The 25,678-nt window shown below is 35.5% G+C and overlaps 1 protein-coding gene across 1 annotated transcript; it reads left to right on the top strand.

The window, feature by feature from the left end:
- Positions 1-428: 428 nt before the first annotated feature.
- Positions 429-4,517, top strand: LOC116120020 (PR5-like receptor kinase). The gene is made up of 2 exons (XM_031405952.1): positions 429-1,022; positions 4,239-4,517. The coding sequence occupies exons 1-2, from the start codon at positions 429-431 to the stop codon at positions 4,515-4,517; spliced, it is 873 nt and encodes a 290-aa protein (XP_031261812.1).
- The last annotated feature ends 21,161 nt before the right edge of the window (positions 4,518-25,678 follow it).

The raw sequence follows: 25,678 nt of genomic DNA, 5'->3' as shown, positions 1-25,678 counted from the left end.
TTATTAAGTGTTATGCTTCTTTTAGCTTAATTTAGCAATGAAATATTATAAATTATGAGAATTTCCATTATAGGAAGAGGTAAATTAACATAAGACAATATTCATTTATAACTGTTTAGTGCTCATAACATACAGTAAGCTGATATTTGAGCCAGATTATCTTTTTAAGGTTGCTCAAGTCTAGCTACGTTCGGTGGCAATAATTATCCTTGAAACCATTCTTATAAGAATCTTTTATTACAGGCATGCTAGCCGCCATTGGAATTGGCATATTCATAATTCTAGCCTTTTGCTTCATGAAAAGATCACCAGATAACTACATTATCTTCTGGAAAAAGAAAGCTAGCAATTATCAGAACATTGAGGTGTTTTTTAGGAATAATGGGTCATTGGCTCCTCAAAGATATAATTATTAAGAAATCAAGAAAATGACTAACTCATTTAGAGACAAACTAGGCGAAGGAGGGTACGGAGGTGTTTACAAAGGTAAACTACTTGATGGGCGTAATGTTGCAGTGAAGGTCTTAAAAGAAGCCAAAGGTAATGGTGAAGAATTTATCAATGAGGTGGCTAGTATTAGTAGGACTTCTCATGTAAACATAGTTGCTCTTTTAGGCTTTTGTTTTGAGGGCAGTAAAAGAGCTCTTGTTTATGAGTTTATGCCTAATGGTTCTCTGGAGAAGTTCATATATGAAAAAAGTATGGAAACGAATCAAAAGCTGACATGGGAAAACTTGTACCAAATTGCAGTGGGCATAGCTCAAGGATTAGAGTACTTACGTCGTGGTTGTAGCACAAGAATTTTGCACTTTGACATAAAACCCCATAATATTCTCCTAGATGAAGAATTTTGTCCAAAGATCTCTGATTTTGGTCTTGCAAAAATTTGCTTGAAGAAAGAGAGTATCATATCATTGACAGGTACACGAGGAACTATTGGTTATATTGTTCCAGAAGTAGTTAGTAGAAACTTTGGAGAAGTCTCTCACAAGTCGGATGTTTATAGCTACAGTAATGCTAGGGTTACACCATATTTTTACTTCATTCTCTTACATCATGACGTGGCAGATGACATGGCAGTGCCACCTCATCTGCCACGTCACTTACCCCTACGTTTTTCAAAAAAAAAAAAAATTTGCAAACTCCTAAATTTCAAATTTCCCATTTGCGCTAAAACGGTAAAACCCACATCCCAAATCAATTTCAGTTTATTCTAAATCAGAAACCCTAAAATTCTTCCACAATTTCCTTTCAATTTTTGAAACCCTAGCCACCACAATCTCCAACCTCNAGCATTAGAATTTTTAAATAAAAATTAGTGGTTGATAGCGGTTTAGTAAAGTAAATAAAAAATGAAAGATAAATAATATATGATACAAAAAATAATTAAAAAATTAAGAATATATGATATTTTAAAAGTTAAATTAAAAAATGATTTTTTAAGGGGTAAAATGCAGTTTCATAAGAATTTATGTTATAAAAAGATTGTACAAGGGAATTTATGGTCAAATTTCAAATCGTCCCCTTTGTCACTAACTGTGATGGATGGAAGTTAGGGCCAGCGGTGGTTTATGATAGTTTTGTAAATAGTATTATTTTGTTGCCTCTAGCTGAAACTAAAAGGGTGGTTTTGATAATTTTCTTTTATATTTTCAGTCCAAACGTTTTCCAACTTTCGGTTTGTTCAAGTCTTCACAAACAAAATTCCAAGTCAATTGCATGGTCTAGAGGTTAAAAAACTGAACGTACTGGAAAATGCAGCATCAAAATGATAGAATTAAAGAACTCAACACAAGTGTTAAATCTATTGCCAATTAGAGTTGAGCTTTTAGAATGTCTATTGTCTCTTATCTTGTGTTCTTCTTTATCACTCATCTTTTACTTGTTTCTTTGGCTTGAGAAGAAAAGGGCTTCAGGCCAAAATGTCATTCTTTCCATTGTGGAGACCTTAGCAGTCTGCGATTCCCGTTCTCCAATGGAACATATCTTGAATGTGGATTCTTGAGAGTAGATCACTGTAGAGAGAAAGTTCCACGTATTCAATTGGGAAAAGATGGGCTAGGGTTTTTTTGTTTCAACTATCACGAAAGATGATATGGATACAGATACTAATGATATGGATACACTTACGCTTGAAGATCAACCTGGATTCGAAAAGCCTCCTTTGAACCGTAGNGTAATCTAAAACCTGAAAAAGACATGTTCTTGAAACAAAACATTGCTACATGCCCTTAAGCATCTAGTGTATTATCTTCGTGCCAGTTGGTGGAAGAGTCAGGGTTCAATCAACAGCAAGACGTCACTAAGTTCTGCATCTAGAAAAAGATATTGAATTAATTAGATTATGTATGCGAGATTCTTTTCTTCATTAACAATATTATGCTTTGAACCTGAGAAAAAGTAAAGCTCCAGAATCAGTTCAGTTCCTTCAAGGCAATGAACATCTAGCACAGTATCTGATGAAGATGTGGCATAACTATAATATCTTCTTCTCCCCTCTATAATCTTATACATACTAGATTATATAAGATTCCTTGTGGCCACATTACGTAGTCCACTTCACATCCAACAGCATTAGATAACAATTGCAAGGGAAAAACCAGGGCGAGTTGATGGAGCCTTTCAGTGTTCACAACGCAATGGTGATTGATATCCAACATTTCTATCAGAAGATCTTTAGTGCATGATTGTTTGGTTGCTGCTGCTTGAAAAGAAAAGAAAACAAAACTTTAGCATGAGATAACTTAAAATGAACACCCATTTCTGATTCTAGTAGAGATGCTGTATTTATGTTCTTCACTTCAATAGAGACCCGGCATTGGTTCAAATCCTATTAGTTTCAGTAGACAAAATGAGTTTGTTACGGTTACAGAAATACATAAATTAATGCAGAGGGATCCTTAAATTAGATTTAGGAAGATAATTAAGAGTACGAAAATGGTGATTGATAATTAGGGTATTAACTATGAAAAGATGTGGGTTATTCCCATAAAAATAAAAATAAAGAATGTGATTAAAAAACTAATTAAAACGGAAAAGAGATGAAATTACTCGTGGTTTAAGGAAAATCAATGTTGAAATTGATAATTGATCAACTATTGGTTCTTTGTCCTTCGAGAAGAGTACAAGACATTATTTCCTTCTTCAACGTTGTCATCTAATTGAGGTAGTTTGGTAGAGACTTTAATTTGCTGCAGGTATAAAGTTCCAAGGTCTGAAGAGATGGCATGACTCTAATATATTTATCTCTTGTCTCTGTAATCTGATAGTTCCACTCTACCCATTCTATCATATCCTCAAACTCAAGATATTTTAATTTGGGAAACGCAATAATTGATGTAGATGATGATGTGACATCACTCTCTATTCCCAAAAACTCATTACCTACCATTTTCACACTCTTCAATCCCCAAATTTGAAGAATTTCAAGGGAGGACAACTTACCCAAAGGAGACAGATACTTATAGTTTATACATTTTGTAAATGTGAAGACTGAAACGATGCCGTCTTACTTAAACATCTGGACCATCAATCTTCATGAGATCCAACGTCAGAGTTCAGTCCATCCTGGTTAACGATATATAAGCAAATGTTTCTTCAGTTTTCAATAGGGTTTCTTCGATTGATACTGTGTATTAGGTTTTGCTCTGCTAGGGTTCATCTTTCTGTTCTGAAATCTTGATTCTGTGTAACTTGTTGAGTGATTAGGTTTATCATTCTAATAGAGGGGTATTGTCTCTCTTAGGGCTGGGAATCTGAGTGTTAATTTCCTAGGTTGCTTGTTACCAGATAGGGTGATTTCGGGTTTTTTTCTTTGATTGTTTGGTCTTGTGTCTGTAATCTGTAAACTGTTTCATCAATTAGTACAGTGAGCTTCGTCTATTTTAGGAGCTCCACGTGGACGTAGCCTTCCCATTCTTGGAAAGGTGAACCACGGTAAAATTGTGGTGTTTTGGTCTTTTGTGGATGCTTGTTTTATAGTTTATAATTTTGGTTTGTGAGAGTGTTATTACAACAGTGGTATCAGAGCCTTATACCTTAGAGCCTAGAGTGAATTCGTGATCCAAATCTGAAAAATTAGAATTCTAGGGTTTCATCGAAATTGGGGGTTTTCTAAAATTTCGAGTTCTAGGGTTCTTAGGAGACTATAGGTTATCATCAAACCAGTAATAATCAAGAATCAAAACCGATTTCTGATTATGAGCACCATGAGTTCAACCCGCATGGAGATCTTGTAGTACGATGGAAAAATAGACTTCAATTCTTGGAAGAAGAAGATGAAGGCCCTACTTTCACATAATAAAGTAGGGATTGCACTCGAAAAGGATGAAGAAAAGTGGCCAGCGGATAAGTTAAAGAGAAAGGCAGAAATAGACGAGGAGTCATACAATTTGATCGTGATGAACTTAGCAAACAACGTGCTGAGAAAAGTGGACGGATTGGAGGCTCCAATCGCACTCTGGGGTAAACTCGAAACTCTGTATGCCTTACAAACTGCACAAATCTTGCTTTCTTAAAGGGTGCACTATTTTCATATAGAATGGACAGTAGTAAGTCAATAGAAGATAATATTGATGAATTCTTGAAAATGACTATAATCCTAAAGGGCACTGACCAAGAATTAGGAGACACGAGTTTGGCAATGATCCTGCTAAACTCACTGACAGAAGACTACCAAGTAGTCAAGAATACTTTACAGTACTCTGGTTTTGTCCCTAGTGTAGATCTTATAGTATCAGGACTAAAGGCTAGGGAGTTAGAGTTGAAGGTTCTGAAAAGAAGTGGGAATAACCTGTTTGTAAAGGGTAAAACTGATTTAGGAAGTTCCTCTAATGGCATGCAAAGAAACACATGGTCTAAGACTAAAAAGAAAGGAAAAGGGTTTAACAAGAAAGGGGAGACTAGAAAATGTTTTCACTGTAATAAGCCTGGTCATTTAAAAAAGAATTGTTATGATTGGATTAGAAAACAAAAATCCATGAACACTGAGAGTAATGTGGCCTATGCTGATAATAATGTTATTGATCCAGAAGTTCTCACTGTGTCTAGGATAGATCAAACACATGACTGGGTGTTAGACTCAGGATGCTATTTCCACATGAGTCCTAATAGAGATTGGTTCCAGGACTTTAGGGGTGGTGAATATGAAACTGTCTATATGGGTAATAAGTAATAACAACACTTGCAGAGTGATAGGATTAGGTAATATAACCATAAGGTTGGATGATGGAAAACTTATTGTGTTATCAAATGTTAGATACATCCCTGAACTAAAGAGAAGCCTAATATCCCTAGGTACACTAGATGAATCAGGCTGTAGCTATAAGGCTAAAAGGGGTCGTATAAATGTGTTTAAGAATAACCATATTGTGTTGAGGGGGCTGAAGAAGAATGGGTTGTACCTTTTGTGTGGCAGTTATCATCCTGAGAAAGGGAATAGTGCCCTGGTCTCCACAAATCTTAATACTACTGATAAGTGGCATTTAAGGCTAGGACATATGAGTGAAAAGGGTATGAGCATTCTTAGCCAACAGGGTTTATTTGGTAAAGATAAAATAACAACCATAGACTTCTATGAAACCTGTGTTTTAGGAAAACAACATAGAGGTAGTTTCACTAAAGGCATACACCTATCCAAAAACTGTTTAGACTACCTCTATGCTGACCTTTGGGGACCTGAGAGGATTAAATCTCATGGAGGGAATTCCTATTTCCTTTCTATTGTTGATGACTTCAGTAGGAAAGTTTGGGTATACCTATTGAAGTCCAAAGATGAGGCATTGTCTAAGTTTAAAAACTGGAAAACACTAGTGGAAAATCAAATAGACAGAAAAGTGAAAGCCTTAAGAACAGACAATGAACTGGAGTTTTGCAATATGGAATTTGATAACTATTGTAGGGACCAAGTATCTTAAGGCACAAGACAGTTAGGAAAACCCATTAGCAAAATGGAGTTGCTGAGAGAATGAACAGAACCTTGTTAGAGAAAGTCAGGTGTCTACTGTTCACTTCAGGCCTTCCAAAAACCTTTTGGGGAGAAGTATTGACCACTGCTGCCTACTTAATAAACAGAAGCCCTAACAGCTCCATAGGATTCAACTGTCCTAAGTCTAAATGGTCAGGAAGAGACTTAAATCTAAGTCACCTAAGGGTGTTTGGATGTGCTGCATATGCACACACAAGTGATGGGAAACTAGAGCATAGGTCCATAAAGTGTATACTTTTAGGATATCAAGAGGGCACTAAAGGTTATAGGTTATGGGATAGAACTGCACCAGGGGTAAAGATCATTATTAGCATAGATGTAATCTGTAATGAAGGGGATTTCCCCTACAAGTTTGCTAACATTGATGTAGGTTCTCTAAGCAACAATGTAAACCAACCAGGTCAACCAGTCACTACACCAATTGAGGTAGAGGCAACCATCAGGCAACTAGAGGACACCCAGACTGAAGATAATCCTATACCAGAAGAAGCAACAACAGCCGATGGACCTGACCAACATGAGGGTGAAATAGAGGAGGCCCAAGATCCCTTGCTGGATGAGCTGCAGGACTATCAACTAGTAAGGGACAGGACTAGAAGAGAGATTAGGCCTCCAGCAAGGTACTCATATGCAGAGCTGATCTATATTGTCCTACTGGCAGGAACTAAAGTACTGAGGATAGAACCAGAGTCATACTTAGAGGCAATTACTTTAAAGGACAAGCACAAATGGTGGCAAGCAATGACAGAAATGAATTCCCTAAAGGTAAATAGGACTTGGTCCCTTGTTCCTAAACCTAAAAGTAAAAGAATTATTCAGTGTAAATGGCTGTATAAGATTAAGGAAGGTGTAGTAACAAATGAACCACCTAGATACAAAGCTAGACTGTTGGCCAAAGGGTTCACCTAAAGGGAGGGCATAGACTTTAATGAAGTCTTCTCTCCCGTAGTAAAATATAAAACCATTAGGATGATGCTGCCTGTTGTAGCTCAGCAAGACCTAGAGTTAGAGCAACTTGATGTAAAAACAACCTTCCTTCATGGGGATTTAGAAGAGCAAATCTTCATGGCCCAACCAGTAGGCTTTGTAGAGAGTCTAAAACCAGACCATGTATGCAGACTGCATAAGTACTTGTATGGACTTAAACAGTCACCTAGACAGTGGTATAAAATGTTTGATACCTTTATACTTAACCTAGGGTTCACTAGGAGCAAATATGATAATTGTTTTTACTTTGCCCTAAAAGATGCCATGCCTGTTTACTTACTGCTTTATGTAGATGATATGCTCCTGATTAGTAAATCAAAATCAAAGATAACTAAACTAAAGGCTAGACTCAGTTCCAAATTTGGTATTAAAGACCTAGGAGTGGCAAAGAAAATACTTGGACTGTTTATAGATAGGGACAGAAGTAGGAGTACCCTAAAAATTCACCAAATACCATATCTGCAGAAATTAGTCTCTAAATTTGGAATGTCTAATTGCAAGCATGTGACAATGCCACTGGCTAACCATTTTATACTGTCTAAGTCACAATGTCCTAAGAGTTCTGCTGAAACCATGCAAATGGAGACTATCCCTTACTCAAATGTGATAGGATCAGTAATGTGTGCAATGATTAGCACCGGACCAGATTTAGCTTTTACGATATCTTTGTTGAGTAGGTTCATGTCAAATCCAGGAAGTGATCACTGGATTTCTTTGAAATGGGTACTCAGATATATAAACAATACTACATGTATAGGTTTAGAGTATTGCAAAAGAACATCTACACTTGATCTTATGGGGCTTGTTGATTCAGACTTTGCAGGTGACAGGGATAGCAGGAAGTCAACCACAACATATTGCTTCACACTTGGAGGGAATTGCATTAGCTGAAATCACAACTCTAGCCTCTAGTTGCCCTATCAACCACTAAAGCATAATATGTGGCTCTGGCAGATGGGTTCAAGGAAGCTATATGGATGCAAGGATTATTGACAGAAACTGAGCTGACTGATAGCAAAGTGACTATCTTCTCAGATAGTCAAAGTGCTATACTATTAAGTAAAAATCCCATCTACCATGAGAGAACAAAACATGTGGACTTGAGGTTCCACTTCATCAGAGACTTGATCACAAAAGAGCTTATTGATCTGAAAAAGGTTCCCATTGAAGAAAATCCAGCAGACATGGGAACAAAGATTGTCAGTCCAGCCAAGTTCAAGCATTACATGAACTTGCTATTTCTGAAGTAAGCAAAATATCAACAGAGCTATGAGGGAATCAATTGAGGCACACTGCACTAAAAGGGAATCAAGTGAGAGAGTTAGTTTCAAGTCTTCAAGGTGGAAATTGTAAATGTGAAGATTGAAACAATGCCGTCTTACTTAAACTAATACGTTGTCGTTTCAAGAATGAATCTGGACCATCAATCTTCATGAGATCCAACAGCAGAGTTCAGTCCTTCCTGGTCAAAGATATATAAGCAAATGTTTCTTCAGTTTTCAATAGGGTTTCTTCGTTGATACTGTGTATTAGGTTTTGCTTTGCTAGGGTTCATCTTTCTGTTCTAAAATCTTGATTCTGTGTAACTTGTTAAGTGATTGGGTTTATCATTCTGATAGAGGGGTATTGTCTCTCTTAGAGTTGGGAATCTGAGTGTTAGTTTCCTAGGTTGCTTGTTACCAGATAGGGTGATTTCGGGTTTTTTTCTTTGCTTGTTTGGTCTTGTGTCTATAATCTGTAAATTGTTTCATCAATTAGTGCAGTGAGCTTTGTCATTTTCGGAGCTCAACGTGGACGTAGCCTTCCTATTCTTGGAAAGGTGAACTATGGTAAAATTGTGGTGTTTTGGTCTTTTGTGGATGCTTGTTTTATAGTTTATAATTTTGGTTTGTGAGAGTGTTATTACAACACATTTCCAAAGAAATAACTTTCTGAAATTGGTGAATGACATCATCCAATTAGGGAAAATAGTGTTGCCAATGTAATTTCGTAGCGTTAATATCTCTAAATTTGGATGTGGTTGCAACTCTTCAAGAAGTTCTTGATTTTGCTCCTTATTCATCCTCCCCTCAAAGTTTACATACAAATGACGCAAGTTTTTCTTATTGTTTAATTCTATTCCCTTAACCTCATCCACATCTCTCAAATTTCTCAACCTTTTTATACCTAACTCTTGAAGGTGATTGAAGCTTTTTAAACATTCAACAGAACATGCTTTGGTACCATAACTGTCCTCACTTATAACAAAATATTCTAATGTTTGTAGATCAGTTAATTGCTCCAAACTTTTTGGCATATAACTTATATCAGTCCCAACATTAAGAAAATGTCGAAAGTTGATTAACTTTCCAATCCCTTGAGGTAGTTTTTTGATATTTCTATAAAATCTTATGTCCAAGGTTTGTGTAGATTATATAATCCACACAATGTCTCAGGAAATTCTTTTAATGTTCCATTCTCAGACAAATTAAGGCATCTCAAGTGTATTAATTTTTTGATTTCTACAAGAATTTCTTCAATTGAGCATCTTTTCAAACATAATGACCTTATACATGTCAACTGATCAACTAATTTGGACAAAACTATCTTAGGGTAACTACCATAATTAACATCAACCACAAGGCTATGTAGAAAAGTATTTCCAGTATAAATAGAGCTAGGAAATGAGGCCTCTCCTTGAATCTTTATCATTGAATGTCTAACTTTATGATAAGAAAATTCTAATTCAATTTCTCCCATATCATCAACCTCTATTGTACAACATTCGTTTTGGGTAAGAAATTGAGCAAAATCATGCACTATATCATGCATCTTGCAAGAATGTATATCAATAGCGAAATCATATTGTTTAAAATCTTGAAAGAAAGAACGCATTGCTAAGGTTTCAAAATACTCTTCACCAACTGACTCCATCTCCTTATTTGGTTTTGACTTGACATAACCTTGAGCCATCCATAACCTAATCAATTTTTCTTTCTCTATCTCATAATCCTTTGGAAAAATGGCACAATATGAGAAACATTTTTTCAAAGTAGGGGATAAATCATAATAACTTAATATTAGAGGTCGAAAAACCTCTTGTTCTACCTCTTCTAATCCCAAAATTTCACTCTCTAAGATATTTTTCCACTCGAAAAATTTTCTTTTAAAACACAAAAGAGTCGCTAAAGTCTTTACTACAAGTGGCAACCCCTTACACTTTTGAACAATTTTCCAACCAATTTCTACCAATTCATTAGCTTCTTCATTGCTTTTTCCTAAATGCAACTTTACTAAACAATGACCAACATTTTTCCTCAGATAATGTCCCCAGTGGGATTATTTTGGTTGTTCCTATGACATTTGCAATGTTCTCCTTACGTGCGGTCACCAAAATTCTACTTTTTGGAGAACCAAACTTAAGAGAGCACTTTAATTATCCCAATGTTTGGGATTTTTGGTCCATATTTCATCTAGGATAAGAAGGAACTTCCTTCTGTCGACATGTTGACGTATGTTTCGCACCACAGTTTCTAACTCATTTAAGTTTGGTGCACTATTTGTAAGAGATTCAAGGATTGCTTTGGCAATCCTAAGCTCATAAAAAGGCTCTGAAACACACACCCATATTTTTTCTTCAAAATGGGTGTTCACCTGATCATTGTTAAAAACTAATCGAGCAAGAGTAGTCTTACCAATTCCTCCCATCCCTACTATAGAGATAATGCGGAGGTCTTGTGCATGACTACTGTAGATGTAAAAAATCTGCCGTCATGAAAATAGGGTCTGATCCCGTGAGGTTGAGGCCACTGATAATCTATTGGACCTACACATGAAAGGGTAAGCGTGAAGCTTCTGAAAAACACCAGGGTAGTGTTTTCCGTATGCACTCCAATGCTCAAGTCAGCAAGGCTGAAAGAGATTATTTAATAAGAATTAAGGAGAAGAAGAATCACCAGGAGTCTTGTCGGAGGCTAAGACTATGGTGGAGGCATCGAGTTCTTGGGAGCAAGATCTTCAAGAGCAAATAGATGGTTTTGAGTAGAGTAGATTGACTATAAGAAGATTGCATGCATAATGAGAGGGCAAGCCTCTGTTTTTATAGGGAACCCAAGGGGTTGGAATCCTAGTAGGACATTGAGTCCTCTTTTTTGGGAGATAATCTCTATTAAGAAAGAAATATGATTTATTAACCTTATCATATTAAGTTTAATAGTTTAAGTAAGACTTGGAATCTTAGTAGGACACTAAGTCCTATTTTGGGAGATAATCCCCATTATGAAAGAGATATGGTTTTTTGACTTTATCAGATTAAGTTTAATAGTTTGAGTAAGATTTGGAATCTTAGTAGAAGAGGAAATAGAATGAGATTCTGATTTCCTTTTTATGGACTGTTGCAGGCTAATGGGCTAAAACCCAGTTTTGCTTAACTTATAGGATAGCCCAACTCATAGAGTGGGTAGTTCACAAGGTGATTTTAAGCGTAGGCCCAATCAGGATTGGGTTAAGGCCTTGGGCCTTGACATGTTTATTTCGTTATTGGGCCTCGTCAAGCCCAAGAAGATTTTTGGCCCTAACAACTACTCCGAGTAAGCAAAAAATCTATTATTGTATTCTTATCATCATCTCTTCCATAAACCTCCGTTAAATCAACAACAGAGGATGTCATTGGTCGTTATATTTCTTTGTTACCATTTGTGATTAATCTAAAGTGGAATAACTCTTTGACCTCAGCAATAATATCTAGTTGTCTACGAAGATCTTTTATCTTGATGCCGATGTCATAACGCCTAATCAATGGCCTACAACCGAGATAGTGAAGAATGAAGAAACGTACCTTTTTCATAGGATTAAATGCATCTTCATCTTTCTTAATCTTCAATTTCTGAAGCTTGGTGTTCCATTCGTCCAGCACATCATCTATGTCATAAGACACGTCTTTCAGCTTGTCTAACCAAACTCTCACAGTATTCTCCTTCACCTGTCGGTTCTTAGCAGCAGTAAGCATAGCTTGAATGGCCATGAAATTGCTCTGAAGCTTCTCAGCTTCTTGCTCAGCACTTGCAATCAGCCTTATCCCTTCTTCCGCCTGTTGACGAATGATTGAAACAACTTGTTCCAACACAATCTCCACAAGCGCTTCAGCCATATTGAAAGATGTAATGTAATTGATGAAAACAGAGATTGAGAAATTTAAATGGATGGTGCGTTTTGATCAATGTTTATAGTCAGAGAAAGACCAAAGGATCTTATAGCGTGTGCCTTTGCCTTACAACCTTCCTATCAATATAAACTTCTAATCCTTTACTTGTCCTTCACGCCGTTAATTAAAATGATAAATATCTCCTAACACTATTTGATTACGTATTAGGTGAAACATTAATCAAAAATTGAGACACAAGATGAGAATGGGGATGCGCATATGGAAATGTTGTGAAGTGGAATGCTGAAACGGCGTCGTATTGTGTTATAATGGAGACGCGCGTCGTTTTTGGGACAGCCCATGAGTGATCCTGACCGCAATTCAGAAGGGGAGCCAACGGCGAGATCTTGCCTGAGTCAACACTATAAAAGGTTTAGGGTTTCATATGGTAACAGTAGATCGAATAACGATTAGAGAGAGCAGAGTCTTCGTTTTCTGTAAAACCTAGGTTCTTTCTTTGGGTCTGATCTTCTGTGTAATCTGTGGGTTCTTGAGTGATTGGGGTTAACATCAAGGGAAAGAACTGTTGTGTTCTTGGTATAGGATTTCCAGGTTGAGAGGAGTCCTAGGGCAGATTACGGGTTCAGAAAGTGTTATTCGATCCGGGTGTCTTGGAGTGTCTTTCTCTTGTATTGAGCTGTAAATCTGGTGTTCTTAATCTATAGTGCAGCGAACTTATTCCAGAGTTCAACGTGGATGTAGCTTGCTCTAATCGGGCAAGTGAACCACGGTAAAAGTTTCTGTGTTGTTGATTGTTGTTTTCTTCTTGATTTCTGTTTGGTTTAGTTTGCGTATAAGTTGATTGATAACAGTGGTATCAGAGCCATCGTGATAGGGAGAAATCTTGTTGAAACTGTTCAATTTTTGACAGATTGAAAATTAGGGTTTGCTCGAAAAATTAGGGTTTCTCAGATTTTAGGGGTTTTGGATCTAAAGGTTTAGAGTTTAGAACGTTGATTCCTACTGAGTCTTGGGTGTTCTTTGTGAGATTAGATCACAAACACTGGTGAAGGAGAGAAATCTGGTCAGTGACGTGAGTTGTATACTTACTGTTCTTTTTCGATTGTCTATCCAGTTTAAGGGTTAAAGGCTGGAAACCAGGACCGCCTGAAAAACTGCCTGGCAGTTTTGCAACTTCTGGTGTAACAACGCCACTTACTAACACTGGTGTGAAGGGAGAAATCTAGGCAGTGACGTGAGTGTACTTCACTGTTCTTTTTCGATTGTCTATCCAGTTTAAGGGTATAAAGGCTGGAAACCAGTGACCGCCTGAAAAACTGCTTGGCAGTATTTGGTAACTTCTGGTGTAACAAACGCCACTTACTCCTTATACTGTATTACATTCCTTTTTTTTTTTAATATATGAGAACTACACGTATGGAGATCTCCCAATATGATGGGAAGATCGATTTCGGGAGTTGGAAGAAGAAAATGAAGGCTCTGCTTTCACATAACAAAGTCGCCCTGGCACTGAGAAGGATCCAAAAGAAATGGTCTGAGGAGAATTGAAGGAGAAGGAGGAGATTGATGAAGCTGCCTACAATCTGATCGTGAGAACCTCTCAGAAGCGTACTGAGAAAGGTGATGGAATTGAAAACCCCTCTGGGTTTGGGGTAAACTCGAAACCTTGTATGCACTTCAATCTGCACCTAACTTAGGTTTTCTCAAGGGTGCGTTGTTGTACTATAAAATGGATATAGCAAGACAATAGAGGAGAACTAGATGAATTCCTAAAAATGACCTTAATTTTAAGGGCACAGACCAGGAACTAGGAGAGACTAGTTAGCCATGATTCTGTTAAACTCCATTACTGAGGATATCTAGTTGTTAAGAATGCACTACAGTACTCCGGTACTGTTCTAGTGTGACCTGAGTGTGCTGGTCTTAAGGCTAGAGAACTTGAGTTAAAAGTCCAAAAACGGAGTGGAGCAACTTGTTTGTTAGGGGAAACCAGATACCTTTCAATCTAGTAAAGGAAATACACCTAGCCAGGGATCCAAAAACAAGAACGGGGTAAATGGAACAATAAGATAAGGCAGAGTCTAGAAAGTGTTTTTTCTGTAATAAAACTGGTCATCTGAAAAAGAATTGTTTTGAATGGCTAAGAAACAAAACAGGGAAACACGAGAGTAACCTAGCCTCATCCAAACACTTAGCTGAAGAAACAGAGGTCCTTACTGTCTGTTTGACAATACAAAGAATGGGTGTTAGATTCTGGGTGTTCTTTTCACATGAGTCCCAATAGGGACTGGTTTCATGACTTTGAGGAATATGATAGGAGAGACTGTGTTCATGGGGAACAACATAGCCTGTAGAGTCAATGGTTAAGGCAGGATAACCCTAGACTTGTAGTGGGAGACTAATAAAACTCACTCATGTTAGGTATATCCCAGATCTAAAAGGAAACTTATATCCTAGGAACCTAGAAGAAGGATGCTGTTACAGAGGTGAAAACGGGTGGCTGAATGTGTATAGAAACCAAAATCTAATTCTGAAAGGAGAAAGAGAAATGGATTGTACATCTATGTGGGGAATATTATTCTGATTGCCTAAGTTCCTTCTTGTCAGCCCAAATATGTCGTAACACAAAAATGGCACTTAGAATGGGTCATATGAGTCAGAGGGGGCTAGATATCCTAAGTAACCAAGGCATGCTAGGAAAAGACACTGCTGCACCCTAGAATTTTATGAGAACTGCATTTTAGCAAACAGCACAGAGTTAGTTTCCCAAAAGGTATACACCTAGCCAAAGGTTGTTTAGAATACATACACTCTGACTATGGGGTCCTGAGAGAGTGAGGTCTCATGGGGGTAGTAGCTACTTCATGTCCATTGTAGGACTTTAGCAGAAAAGTGTGGATTTACACCCTTAGAACTAAGGACCAGGCTCTGCAAATTTCAAGAGTGGGAACGCCTTGTGGAAAACCAACTAGACAGAAAGGTGAAACCCTAAGGACTGACAATGGATAGAGTACTGTAACAATGAGTTTGATCAGTTCTGTAGGAGCAAGGAATCCTAAGATATAGGACAGTGAGAAGAACCCCTCAGCAGAATGGGTAGCTGAGAGGATGACAGGACACTCCTGGAAAAAGTAGATGCTTTGTTGTTCACTTCAGGGTTACCAAGTACCTTCTGGGGAGAGGCTTTGTCCACTGCAGCCTATCTGATAAATAGGAGCCCTCAACTGCCATAAATTTCAAATGTCCTGAAGAAGTGTGGTCAGGAAGAAAGCCTGGGTTAAACCATTTGAGAATCTTTGGTGTGTACTGCCTATGCCTATACAGTGGGAGGAAGCTAGAGCCTAGATCCACTAAGTGTGTGTTCCTAGGATATCAGAGGGTACCAAAGGGTATAGACTCTGGGACAGAAAGTCACCAGGGGTAAAAATCATCATCCCAGGATAGTCTTTAATGAAGGAGAGTTCCCTTAAAACCAATGAACAGAACACTGATACAACCACCCAACTCACCCACCCCAAGATACAACTGGAGTACAACCATTGAGGTGGAGCCTATGGGTCAGCAGGCTGAACCACCACAACCTAATGAGGAACATGCACCTGAAACCAACCAGGATCAGAGAATCCTGGATCTGATAGTGAAGAAATGATGCAGATGCCTCAGAGCCCAACATGCACACTTAGAACACTATCAACTTGCCAGAGACAGAATAGAAGGGAGGTAAGACCCCCTGCCAGGTTCTTATGCTGAACTAATATACACTGCTTGCTTGCAGGAACAGGGATCCAAAGAACAGAACCAGACTCATATGAAGAGCCATGAACTCTAAAGAAAGGGAAAAATGGAGGCAAGAATGGAAGAGGAAATGAGGTCACTGAGGTAAACAGAACCTGGTCCTTGGTCCCCAAACCCAAGGATCAAAAGCTAATCAAATGCAGATGGCTGTACAAGATTAAAGAGGGAGTTTCAGTTACTGACCCCCTAGGTAGAAGGTAGGTTAGTAGCTAAGGGCTACACCCAACGTGAAGGAATAGACTTCCATGAAGTCTTTTCCCCTGTAGTCAAGTATAAAACCATTAGGTTGATGCTCACCATGTTGCCATTAAACCTAGAGTTAGAACAGATGGATGTTACCACTGCCTTCCTGCATGGAAATTAGAAGAGGAGATTACATGAGCCAACCCAAGGTTTCATAAATCCCAAGAAACCTAACCATGTGTGCATCCTGCACAAATCACTGTATGGACTGAAACAGTCCCCAAGCAAGTGGTATAAGAGGTTTGACAATTTCATTGTAAGTATAGGATACACTAGGAGTAGATATGATAACTGCTTTTATTTTAATCTGAATCATAATCTGCCTGTGTACCTTTTACTGTATGTGTATGATATGTTGCTTGTGAGTAAGTCTAAGTCTAAAATTCATGAGTTAAAGTGTCAACTGAGGTCAGAATTTGACATGAAGGACCTGGAAAGCCAAAAGAATCCTAGGGATGGACATTCTCAGGAACAGGGACAAACATGAATTAATCATTAGACAGAAATCTTACCTAGAAAAAACTAGTGACTAAGTTTGGTATGGCTGACTCAAAACCAGTGTCTATGCCTCTTGCAAACCATGTGTTGTAAATAAAAGTCAATGCCCCACAACTGAGTCTGAAATATCAAATGGAATTTGTTCCCTATGCTAATGTTGTTGATCTGTGATGTATGGAATGATAAGCACCAGACCAGAATTGTCCTATTCTATTTCCTTACTAAGTAGATTCATGGCAAATCCAGGCAGTGAGCACTGGATTGCCTTAAAGGGTGTATTAAGGTACATTAATGGTACCCTGAATGTTGGTTAAACTTCTGTAAAAGACATATTACACTTGACTTGGTGGGTTTGTAGACTTGACTTTGCAGGTGACAAAGACAAGGAAATCCACTACCTCTTATTACTTTACCCTTGGAGGAATTGCATTAGCTGGAAGTCACAACTTCAGCCCATTGTTGCCCTCTCAACTACTGAAGCAGAATATATTGCATTGCTGATGTGTTTAAAGAAGCTGGTGGCTTCAAGGATGTTAGGAAGTAAAACTAACTGATGGCAAGGCTACTGTATTCTCAGATAGTCAGAGTGCAATCCACCTTAGTAAGAATCCTGTTTATCATGAGCGGACCAAGCATGTGGATGTCCGCTTTCACTTTGTCAGAGATTTAGTAACACAAGGGGTAATCGATCTGTGTAAAAGTTTCCACTGAAGACAATCCTGCCGATATGGGAACCAAGGTTGTTTCACTTGCAAAGTTCAAACACTGTTTGAACCTGCTGCATGTAGGATAACCTTTGAAGATCAGAACAATGTGGAAATGTTTGGGTTTGGCACTGGTGGAGGTTTAGCATCAAGGTGGAGATGTTGTGAAGTGAATGCTGAAACGGCGTCGTATGTGTTTAAATGGAACGGCGTCGTTTTTGGGACAGCCCATGAGTGATCCTGACCGTAAATTCAGAAGGGGAGCCAATGGCTAAGATCTTGCCTGAAGTCAACACATAAAAGGTTTTAGGGTTCATATATGTAACAGTAGATCGAATAAACGATTTAGAGAGAGCAGTCTTCGTTTTTCTGTAAAACCTAGGGTTCTTTCTTTGGGTCTGATTCTTCTGTGTAATCTGGGTTCTTGAGTGATTTGGGGTTAATCAGTCAAGGGAAAGAACTGCTGGTTCTTGGTATAGGATTTCCAGGTTAGAGGAGTCCTAGGGCAGATTACGGGTTCAGAAAGTGTTATTCGATACCGGGTGTCTTGGAGTGTCTTTCTCTTGTAATTGAGACTGTAAATCTGGTGTTCTTTAATCATAGTGCAGCGAACTCTATTTCCAGAGTTCAACGTGGATGTAGCTTGCTCTAATCGGGCAAGTGAACCACGGTAAAAGTTTCTGTGTTGTTGATTGTTGTTTTCTTCTTGATTTCTTGTTTGGTTTAGTTTGCGTTATAAGTTGATTGCATAACAGAAATATTACACCTAATCAAAAACTAATGTGAGAGATTTCAATCTGGAGAAAGTAATAGTGATGAAGAAACTTAACATACTTAAGATTACAAACACTGTTACACTAACACAACATAGAATGTACTTTCTGGAGTATAAAACAACACGCACCTAACTGAAACAAAAAATAATAGAAGAGGAAATAACCTGTGGGAATGGGGATGCGTATATGGAAACAATCAAAAACTAGTCAATGTGGAGAAGGAATTGACTCAGCTTTACGTGGAGGAATTTGCAATCAACGGCTGAGCTGTAATTGTTAACACTTGGATCATTACTAATCGATGGTTAATAAAGTTTTATTCTTTAGTACTAATCGACAAATGGAGGAGCATAATGGAGCCTTCACTTGAGATAATTTCGTTATTATAATCATAAACTTAAGGTCTAAAAGGAAATGACATAATTAGCCCCTAGGTCAAGTTGCTAGATAAAATCAACTTATATAATGAAAAAACGTATTAAAGTATTAAAGTAAATGAGACACAAGGATTTACATGGTTCACCCATTTCAGGAAATGTTAACGTGAGCCACCTATAGCCAAAAGGAACAGCGACGCACGTTAGCATGCTAATGTGAGCTACACTCAATGAGAATCATCTTTTTTGAGTGAATTATCTTCAATTTTTTTGCTTGAATTTCAAAACACCTGACCTTAAATATATGCAAAATATCAGTATTTACCTAGTTAGATCAATTTAATTAATTTATTTTTATGCATGAAAAAGTAGTTTATATAATTGACCAATTGTGTTTTTGTACATATAATTATGAAGATGTTTTGTTCAATTATTTTGTGAACCTGTATTAAAAAATATTAAAATTTGGTTGAAATTGGGTATCTTATCATAGAAAGTTTTTGCTTAAATGCTAATCGACAAAGACAGAGCCTAATGGACACTGGACTTTTTTAAATTTGCTTTTAATATTTTACCATGCCCCTTTTTCATATATTTTTTTTAATCTTTACCCCCATAACTTGGATTATCATTCAATAATTCCACAAAGAAGATGAAAATCAACTAATTGATTGATATTATGCTTGTACTAATTCAATTCGTATTACAAGAATTTACTTAGTATTATAAAGAAATATGATTTCTTGTATGTAAACTTTGTTATATATATTGTTGCTGGAATTTAAAAGGTTTTGTTAAAGGTACGTACTGACTATATCTTTTATTTTTTTTAATTTATTAAATATTATTACACTTTGTAAATGAAATCTTAAAATTTTCATTTATCTTATCTTATGTAATGTTGACATAATATTAAATGGCTTCAACTTCATATCTATTCTTCAAAATCATAAAAAATTATTATACGATTTTAAAGAATACGTTCACCCATTTGGGTTACGTCCACGATAATAGTATAACATAGATTTTTTTATTATAAATCAAAGAGAGTAGAATGATTCAATCTCTCTCTAACAAAGTTTTGGTGAGAGCAATAATTTGGTTTAATAATAATCAACAAAAGGACCCTCCACTTTGAGAAAATTTTAAAGATTTTGCGTAGTACTAATCGACAAAGGCAGAGGTTTATCAACTCATGAATTTTGCTTTAACATTTTATAGTGCCCTTTACTTTTTTTTTTTTTTTTTTTTTTTTTAATCAACTCATGAATTGTAAACATAGTTATTTTATAGCAATTCTAATAAACTTTTGACGACAGAGAGTTAATTTTTGCATTATTTAAGGTGCTGATGCATTAATGGAGTACAAATGGTTAGATCGTAGCCATTTGTTTCTTTACAATTTTAAAATTCAAGTGGTGGTGTATCATGGGCTGAATCCGTGTTTACATAAGCTAATTGAAACGTGAGAAATTGTCAATTATTCCCAATTGTGCACAAAAAGATTGGGGATAAAACTAATAATAGACAATAGAACATTACTGGTATAACAAATAAAGAGGTGGACGGTTAAAAGATTTGAAAAACAAAATGACTAATTAAAGCTAAATACTAAATTAAAGAAACTCTAAAATCTATATAAACAATAATGATATGACAATGAAAGGCAAAAGTGAAGCATGGCAATGTTAAAAAGGAAGTCTGGGCTGTTGATGTTATGCATGGTACTAATATTGAGCATGGTGGCGATTAAGCATGTAGAGGGTGAAGAAGCTGCCCCAAACAACCCTTGCAAGTCTGGATATGAACCAGAGTGCCCCCAAAACCAACCACCTTAGAATTCCGATGAAGCTAACCAATATATCGTGGCTGCTCTGGGATCAATCGTTGTCGCGGGGGATAATGAAATATTGTTTTAACCTAAATCTAATTGTTGATTCCAATTATGATTCTATAGATTTTTTATTTTTTTTTATTTTTACTAAATGCAATAAATTGTATCACATTTCTATAAATGCAATAAACATATCTAAATGTCTAAATAAACCCCATCTATTTACAAAATAACTCTTACCCTTTATGTTTTTACTACTCATGTTTACTTCTCAATTCTTTATATATATATATATATATATATATATATATATATTATATATATATTCTTTTTTTTGTTTGTTAATGCATATTCTTCTTTCTTTTTTCCATCTCCATATAACATATTAATGAAACAATAAACAATTGGTGCACATTGATATCAATATGTTTTCCTTAAAAAAAAAAAAAAAAAAAAAAAAAAAAAAAAAAAAAAAAAAAAAAAAAAAAAAAAAAAAAAAAAAAAGAATAACAAACTTATAAATTCTATAAATGCGCAAATAAATTGAAACTTAGAAAGAATAAAATATGAAAAAATAAAACTCATTTCAAAAATAAAATTAGGGTCTATGATGTGGTATAGGAAATAGAAATTTTAAATTAAAAGTATTTATTCCAGATGAATCATATATAAAATGCATTTGAGTCTTATTTAGTAAGTTTCATAAAAGATAAAACTGTAAATAAGAAAAAAAAAGTAGTTATTGGTGTCAACTAAGCTGGTGTTTGTTTTATTATCTAAATATACAAGTTTCATCAACATATTTGTTTTTCTCTAGATTATAAGTGTTGGATTGTTTGTTTGTTAATTATATATTTTTACATGAATGATAACTATCTTATTACAAATTATGAAAATCAAAATTAAAAAAAAATATAAAAATGAATGATAACTATGTTATTACATTATGTTTATGTAGTAATTACAAATTTTTTATAACAAAAAACAAGAAGGTTAAAAAACAAACAAACCCAAAATATCTAAATCAAGTAAAATTAGACTTATTCAAACTTAAAACCAAATGAGATGAAAGGCGGGGGTTCCAATAATATCAATTTTTTGTTTTTTGTTTTTTGTTTTTTTGTTTTTTTTTGTAACCATGATGTCCGAGCCAGTTTAAGCATATTTCAACTAATTCTTAGCAAAGACTAACAGAGCAACCTGCCACCGTCTTTACTTATTATGCTATTTTATATACTAATTACTAATTATCAGACAATCTTTCAAGTACACCAATCCCTAATGTAATTTTAAAATTTTAAGTTGAACTCCACCGTCCACCCATCTTATAATTTAAAATTAATTTTCATAAATAATTTCCATCATTTCCTAATAAAATATGTCTCATATATTTTCCTTTTAAGGATTTAATTCATTACATTTTCCTTCATCACATCAGAGTAGCAAATATGTCTCATATATAACCAAATTTAGAGGCAATCAAATTAATTGTACTTGAGGTGTTTTGACATTGTATTATATATTATTAAAGAATCATTATCCCGCACCTGCCCTAAGGTTTTAGTGCTTCATATTCACACCCTAAAGGTATGAAAAATTACCTTGACCTCCCTTCACAATTTTGAAGAATTATCTGACACCTCCCCTCAATCCTCATCGGGCTTAATTGATAAATTTCTTTTATCTGGTCTACTTCCTTTACACCCTATGAGATTGATTAATTTCACACTCATCCACTTCAGTTTTAAAGTATAAAAACACCCCAGTTGTTAGTGCTATGTTACAATTCCATCAAAATTTTAAATAAAGAGTCTATTTTACTCTTCCATCACTTACTCAAAAAATTTCTTAAATCACTTACTCAATAAATATCTAAATCCATAAAATCAACCTTGGACTTACTATTTCATTTTCCTAAAAATGACACATTTATATAACAAAACTAGACAAACATTTAATTAAATTATTAAAAAAGATTAAATTAAAAAATTGAATTTTGGTAGAATTAAGTATTTTTCTTCAAAAATAATTAAAATAAAAATTATAAATAAGAAATAAATTATGTGAAAGCTAGCATACCATTTTAATGTTTTATAAAAACAATAAGGTGAGAGAAACCAAAAAATATATTTTAAGTTGATAAGAAATGAGAAGGGATAAATGGACTTTTTAATTTTCAAGTAGGCTTTTTAATGGTATGGGTGTTTTGAATATTTTAAGAGCACTATAGATATTTTTTTGATATTAATCAACTCCACAGGATTAAATTATGAAATAAACCAAATGGAAGAATTTTATCAAATAAGGCTAGTGAGGGGAGGTATTAAACAGTTCTCCAAATATTGAAGGACGTTAGGGTAATTTTTCATACCTTTGGGGCGTAAGTAACTGAAAATAAAACCTTAGGTGAGGTGTGGATAGTAGCCCTTACTGAGAACCAGTGGCAGACCCAGGATTTTTGCCTGGGGCGGCCCCGTCACTCCGCCACTATTTGCCAATCAAGTAGTAAAAACATAAGAAAATAATTCACAAGGAAACACAAGCACTGTTTTTTTTTAGACTAGGGGCATATGGCTAGCTTACATGTAGCTCAACTAATTCTCTGAGACCCTAAACTATGGCGCGTAACAACTTCAATGACCAGCTCTATTAGTATCGAGAGGGATCGAACTTAGGACCTCTTGAATTAAGCATCCAAAAAATTCTCTATGAACTACTAGATCCCCCAAGGTTTTTTAGTTTATATAGCATTTTGAATGCAATTACAAACACTTAAACTACTACAGTATAACCTCATAATTAATACTCGATAACTTAATAACATTCTATAATATAATTTCTTATCGGTCTCGGACTTGGGCTAGTAGGTTGAATTAATAATTCGATAAATTAATAAAGTAAACCTTTTCTAGAAAACCGTTACATAACTACATGTCTCTTTCATATCCTAACTACATACATTTTGCTAATTCACTAGTGATTTGTTTAAATAAATTTCTTGTAATACACTTAATACAATTAAAAATTCAACTTAATGATACAGTTAATTCAATTAAATTAGGCACGCAAATTTTAGGGTTTAAACCTTCGAATACCAAGCAATTACATACGATTTCAATATACGAAAAAGTTTTTCAAATGTCAATACAATGCCACATATATAATTATAGATAGCAATCTTAGACAATGTCATTAATCATGCATTGTAATAGCAATCCAATACACTTATACTTGTATTATGCACATCTTTGGAATGTCCATGCAATGCACCTGATACTATGCAACCATTTGGTTCGTTACATTTTAAAATTCAAGTGTGGATGATCTCAGGCTGATTGCGTGTTTACATAAGCTGAATTTGTCAATTTACTCCAATGTCTCCAACTCGAAAAAATCAAAGTGGATTCTCATTTGCCACGCATTTCGCATATTCTAGAAAATTATTTTCCCATTATATTATATACATCCTCAAATTTTAGTAGCAACCACAATGATGAATTAAATGAATATTCATCCTTCCTAGATTGATAAAAAAAAAAAAAAAAAAAAAAAAAATTTAATTCTAAGTTATTATTTGTTAACCTTCTTTTGAATCTTATTCAACTGTTGTACTGGATTGGAATTTCGTGTATTAGATAATTACCAAGATATAATCATCCCTTAGACCAGTGGCTTGATCACATCAACAATATATATAAGCCAAGAAATTAAAAAAAATCGTAAAAGTATATAGATATGCTTTTTGTGTTTTTGTTTCTCCTATTTTTGCCTTTTCTATCATTTCCAAATACACATTTGTTTCCTATATGAAAATATTATATGATTTTTATTCAATTATTTTTAAACCCTAAGTTGTTTAATTTACCAAACACCCTCAAACAAAGTTTAGAAATTGATAAACCCCTCCACCTCTTCACTCCTGACAGGTTCCGGCATAAGGCCAAATAGTCATATGGCGTACTACCGACTGAATCTAGCTGAGTATGCGCTGATCTCTGCCTTTTTTCGGCCAGATCCACGTGGATCTTGGATTTGGCTAGAAAAGGCAGATCTACATGGTCGTAGCTAATTCGTCACGACGGCCCTTAAATCTTAGTCTCATTTGACCTACCAAACACACACCGATTGGCGTCAATGGTGGATCTAGCCGTAGAATCTGGTTAAAAGGCCATATAGCATACCGACAGATCTAGGTGGTCGTGCACCGATACGGTGACTCTGATCCACTCTCCGTAACAATGGTGTGCCTGTCACGTGAGTATATCATGGTGGTGCGGTGTTTTTGTTAATTTTAAAGTTTTTATTATCAGGGTGTTTAGAATCATACAAACCTAGCTAGGGGTTGTGTTTGTTAATTCAAATCCTGAATCCCTTTTATTAACCATCAAACTCTTACTTTTTCAGAAACACTATCCAACATACTAAAACAAACGGATATTTCGCTTGAATTTCACAATACCTGACCTTAATAAAGCCAAATATCATGTATTTAAGAGTAGTGATTTACTGGTAGCAATTTAATACATTTATTTTAGGCTAATAACAAAAAGTGATATATAATTTTTTTTTTTATTATATATTGACAATATTTTTGTTAAATTATTTTCGTGCCCTATAAACATATTAAATGGTTAAAAATGGATACTATCATATATCAAGTATTTTCTTAAATTAGAATAACTAGATCATCGTGGTTGTATTACACAAACAGATTGAAAGAAAACTAAACAATAGACAGAGCAATTATGGCAAAAAATAAACAGGTGGACGGTTAAAGATTGAAAACAACCTGACTATTAACGCTATACTAAATTAAAGAAACTCGAAAATCTATATAAACATAATGATATGACAATGACATAGCAAAAGTGAAGCATGGCAAGTTAAAAAGAGTCCGGGCTGTTGATGTTATGCTGGTACTAATATGAGCAGGTGGGTTACGCATGGTAGAGGGTGAGAAGCCTGCCCTCCACAACCCTTGCAAGTCTGGATATGAACCGAATGCCCCCATAACCAACCTCCCAGAGACGCCGCAAGGCTAACCAGATATACTCGTGGTTGCTAGTGATCAATCGTTGCCCGGCGGGGGTTACTGAAATAGTTTAACCCACCTAAATCTAATGTTGATTCTGGCAATTAACGATTCATTATGAATTTTTTATTTTTTATTTTTACTAATGCAATAATGTGTTAATTCAAGTTTGCGTAGTGTGAGTGGGAAATGTTTATAAACATATCTAATGTCTAAAGGAAACCCCATCTATTTACCAAAATACTCTATACCTTTTATGTTGGTACATCTGTTATACTTTCCTATTATTCTTATATATCTCTT

This window comes from Pistacia vera, unplaced genomic scaffold (genome assembly GCF_008641045.1).
Source record: "Pistacia vera cultivar Batoury unplaced genomic scaffold, PisVer_v2 Contig918, whole genome shotgun sequence".
Taxonomy (NCBI): domain Eukaryota; kingdom Viridiplantae; phylum Streptophyta; class Magnoliopsida; order Sapindales; family Anacardiaceae; genus Pistacia; species Pistacia vera.
The sequence above is the reverse complement of the archived record's forward strand: the minus strand, read 5'-3'. Positions and strand labels throughout refer to the sequence as shown.

What these genes read in the sequence shown, in the direction of transcription:
- LOC116120020 (XM_031405952.1), top strand. Translation starts at nt 429, where the DNA reads ATGACTAACTCATTTAGAGACAAACTAGGCGAAGGAGGGTACGGAGGT. An exon ending in ATAGCTACAGTAATGCTAGG is followed by an intron (nt 1,023 to 4,238) that starts GTTACACCATAT and finishes GAGATCTTGTAG; the next exon opens with TACGATGGAAAAATAGACTT.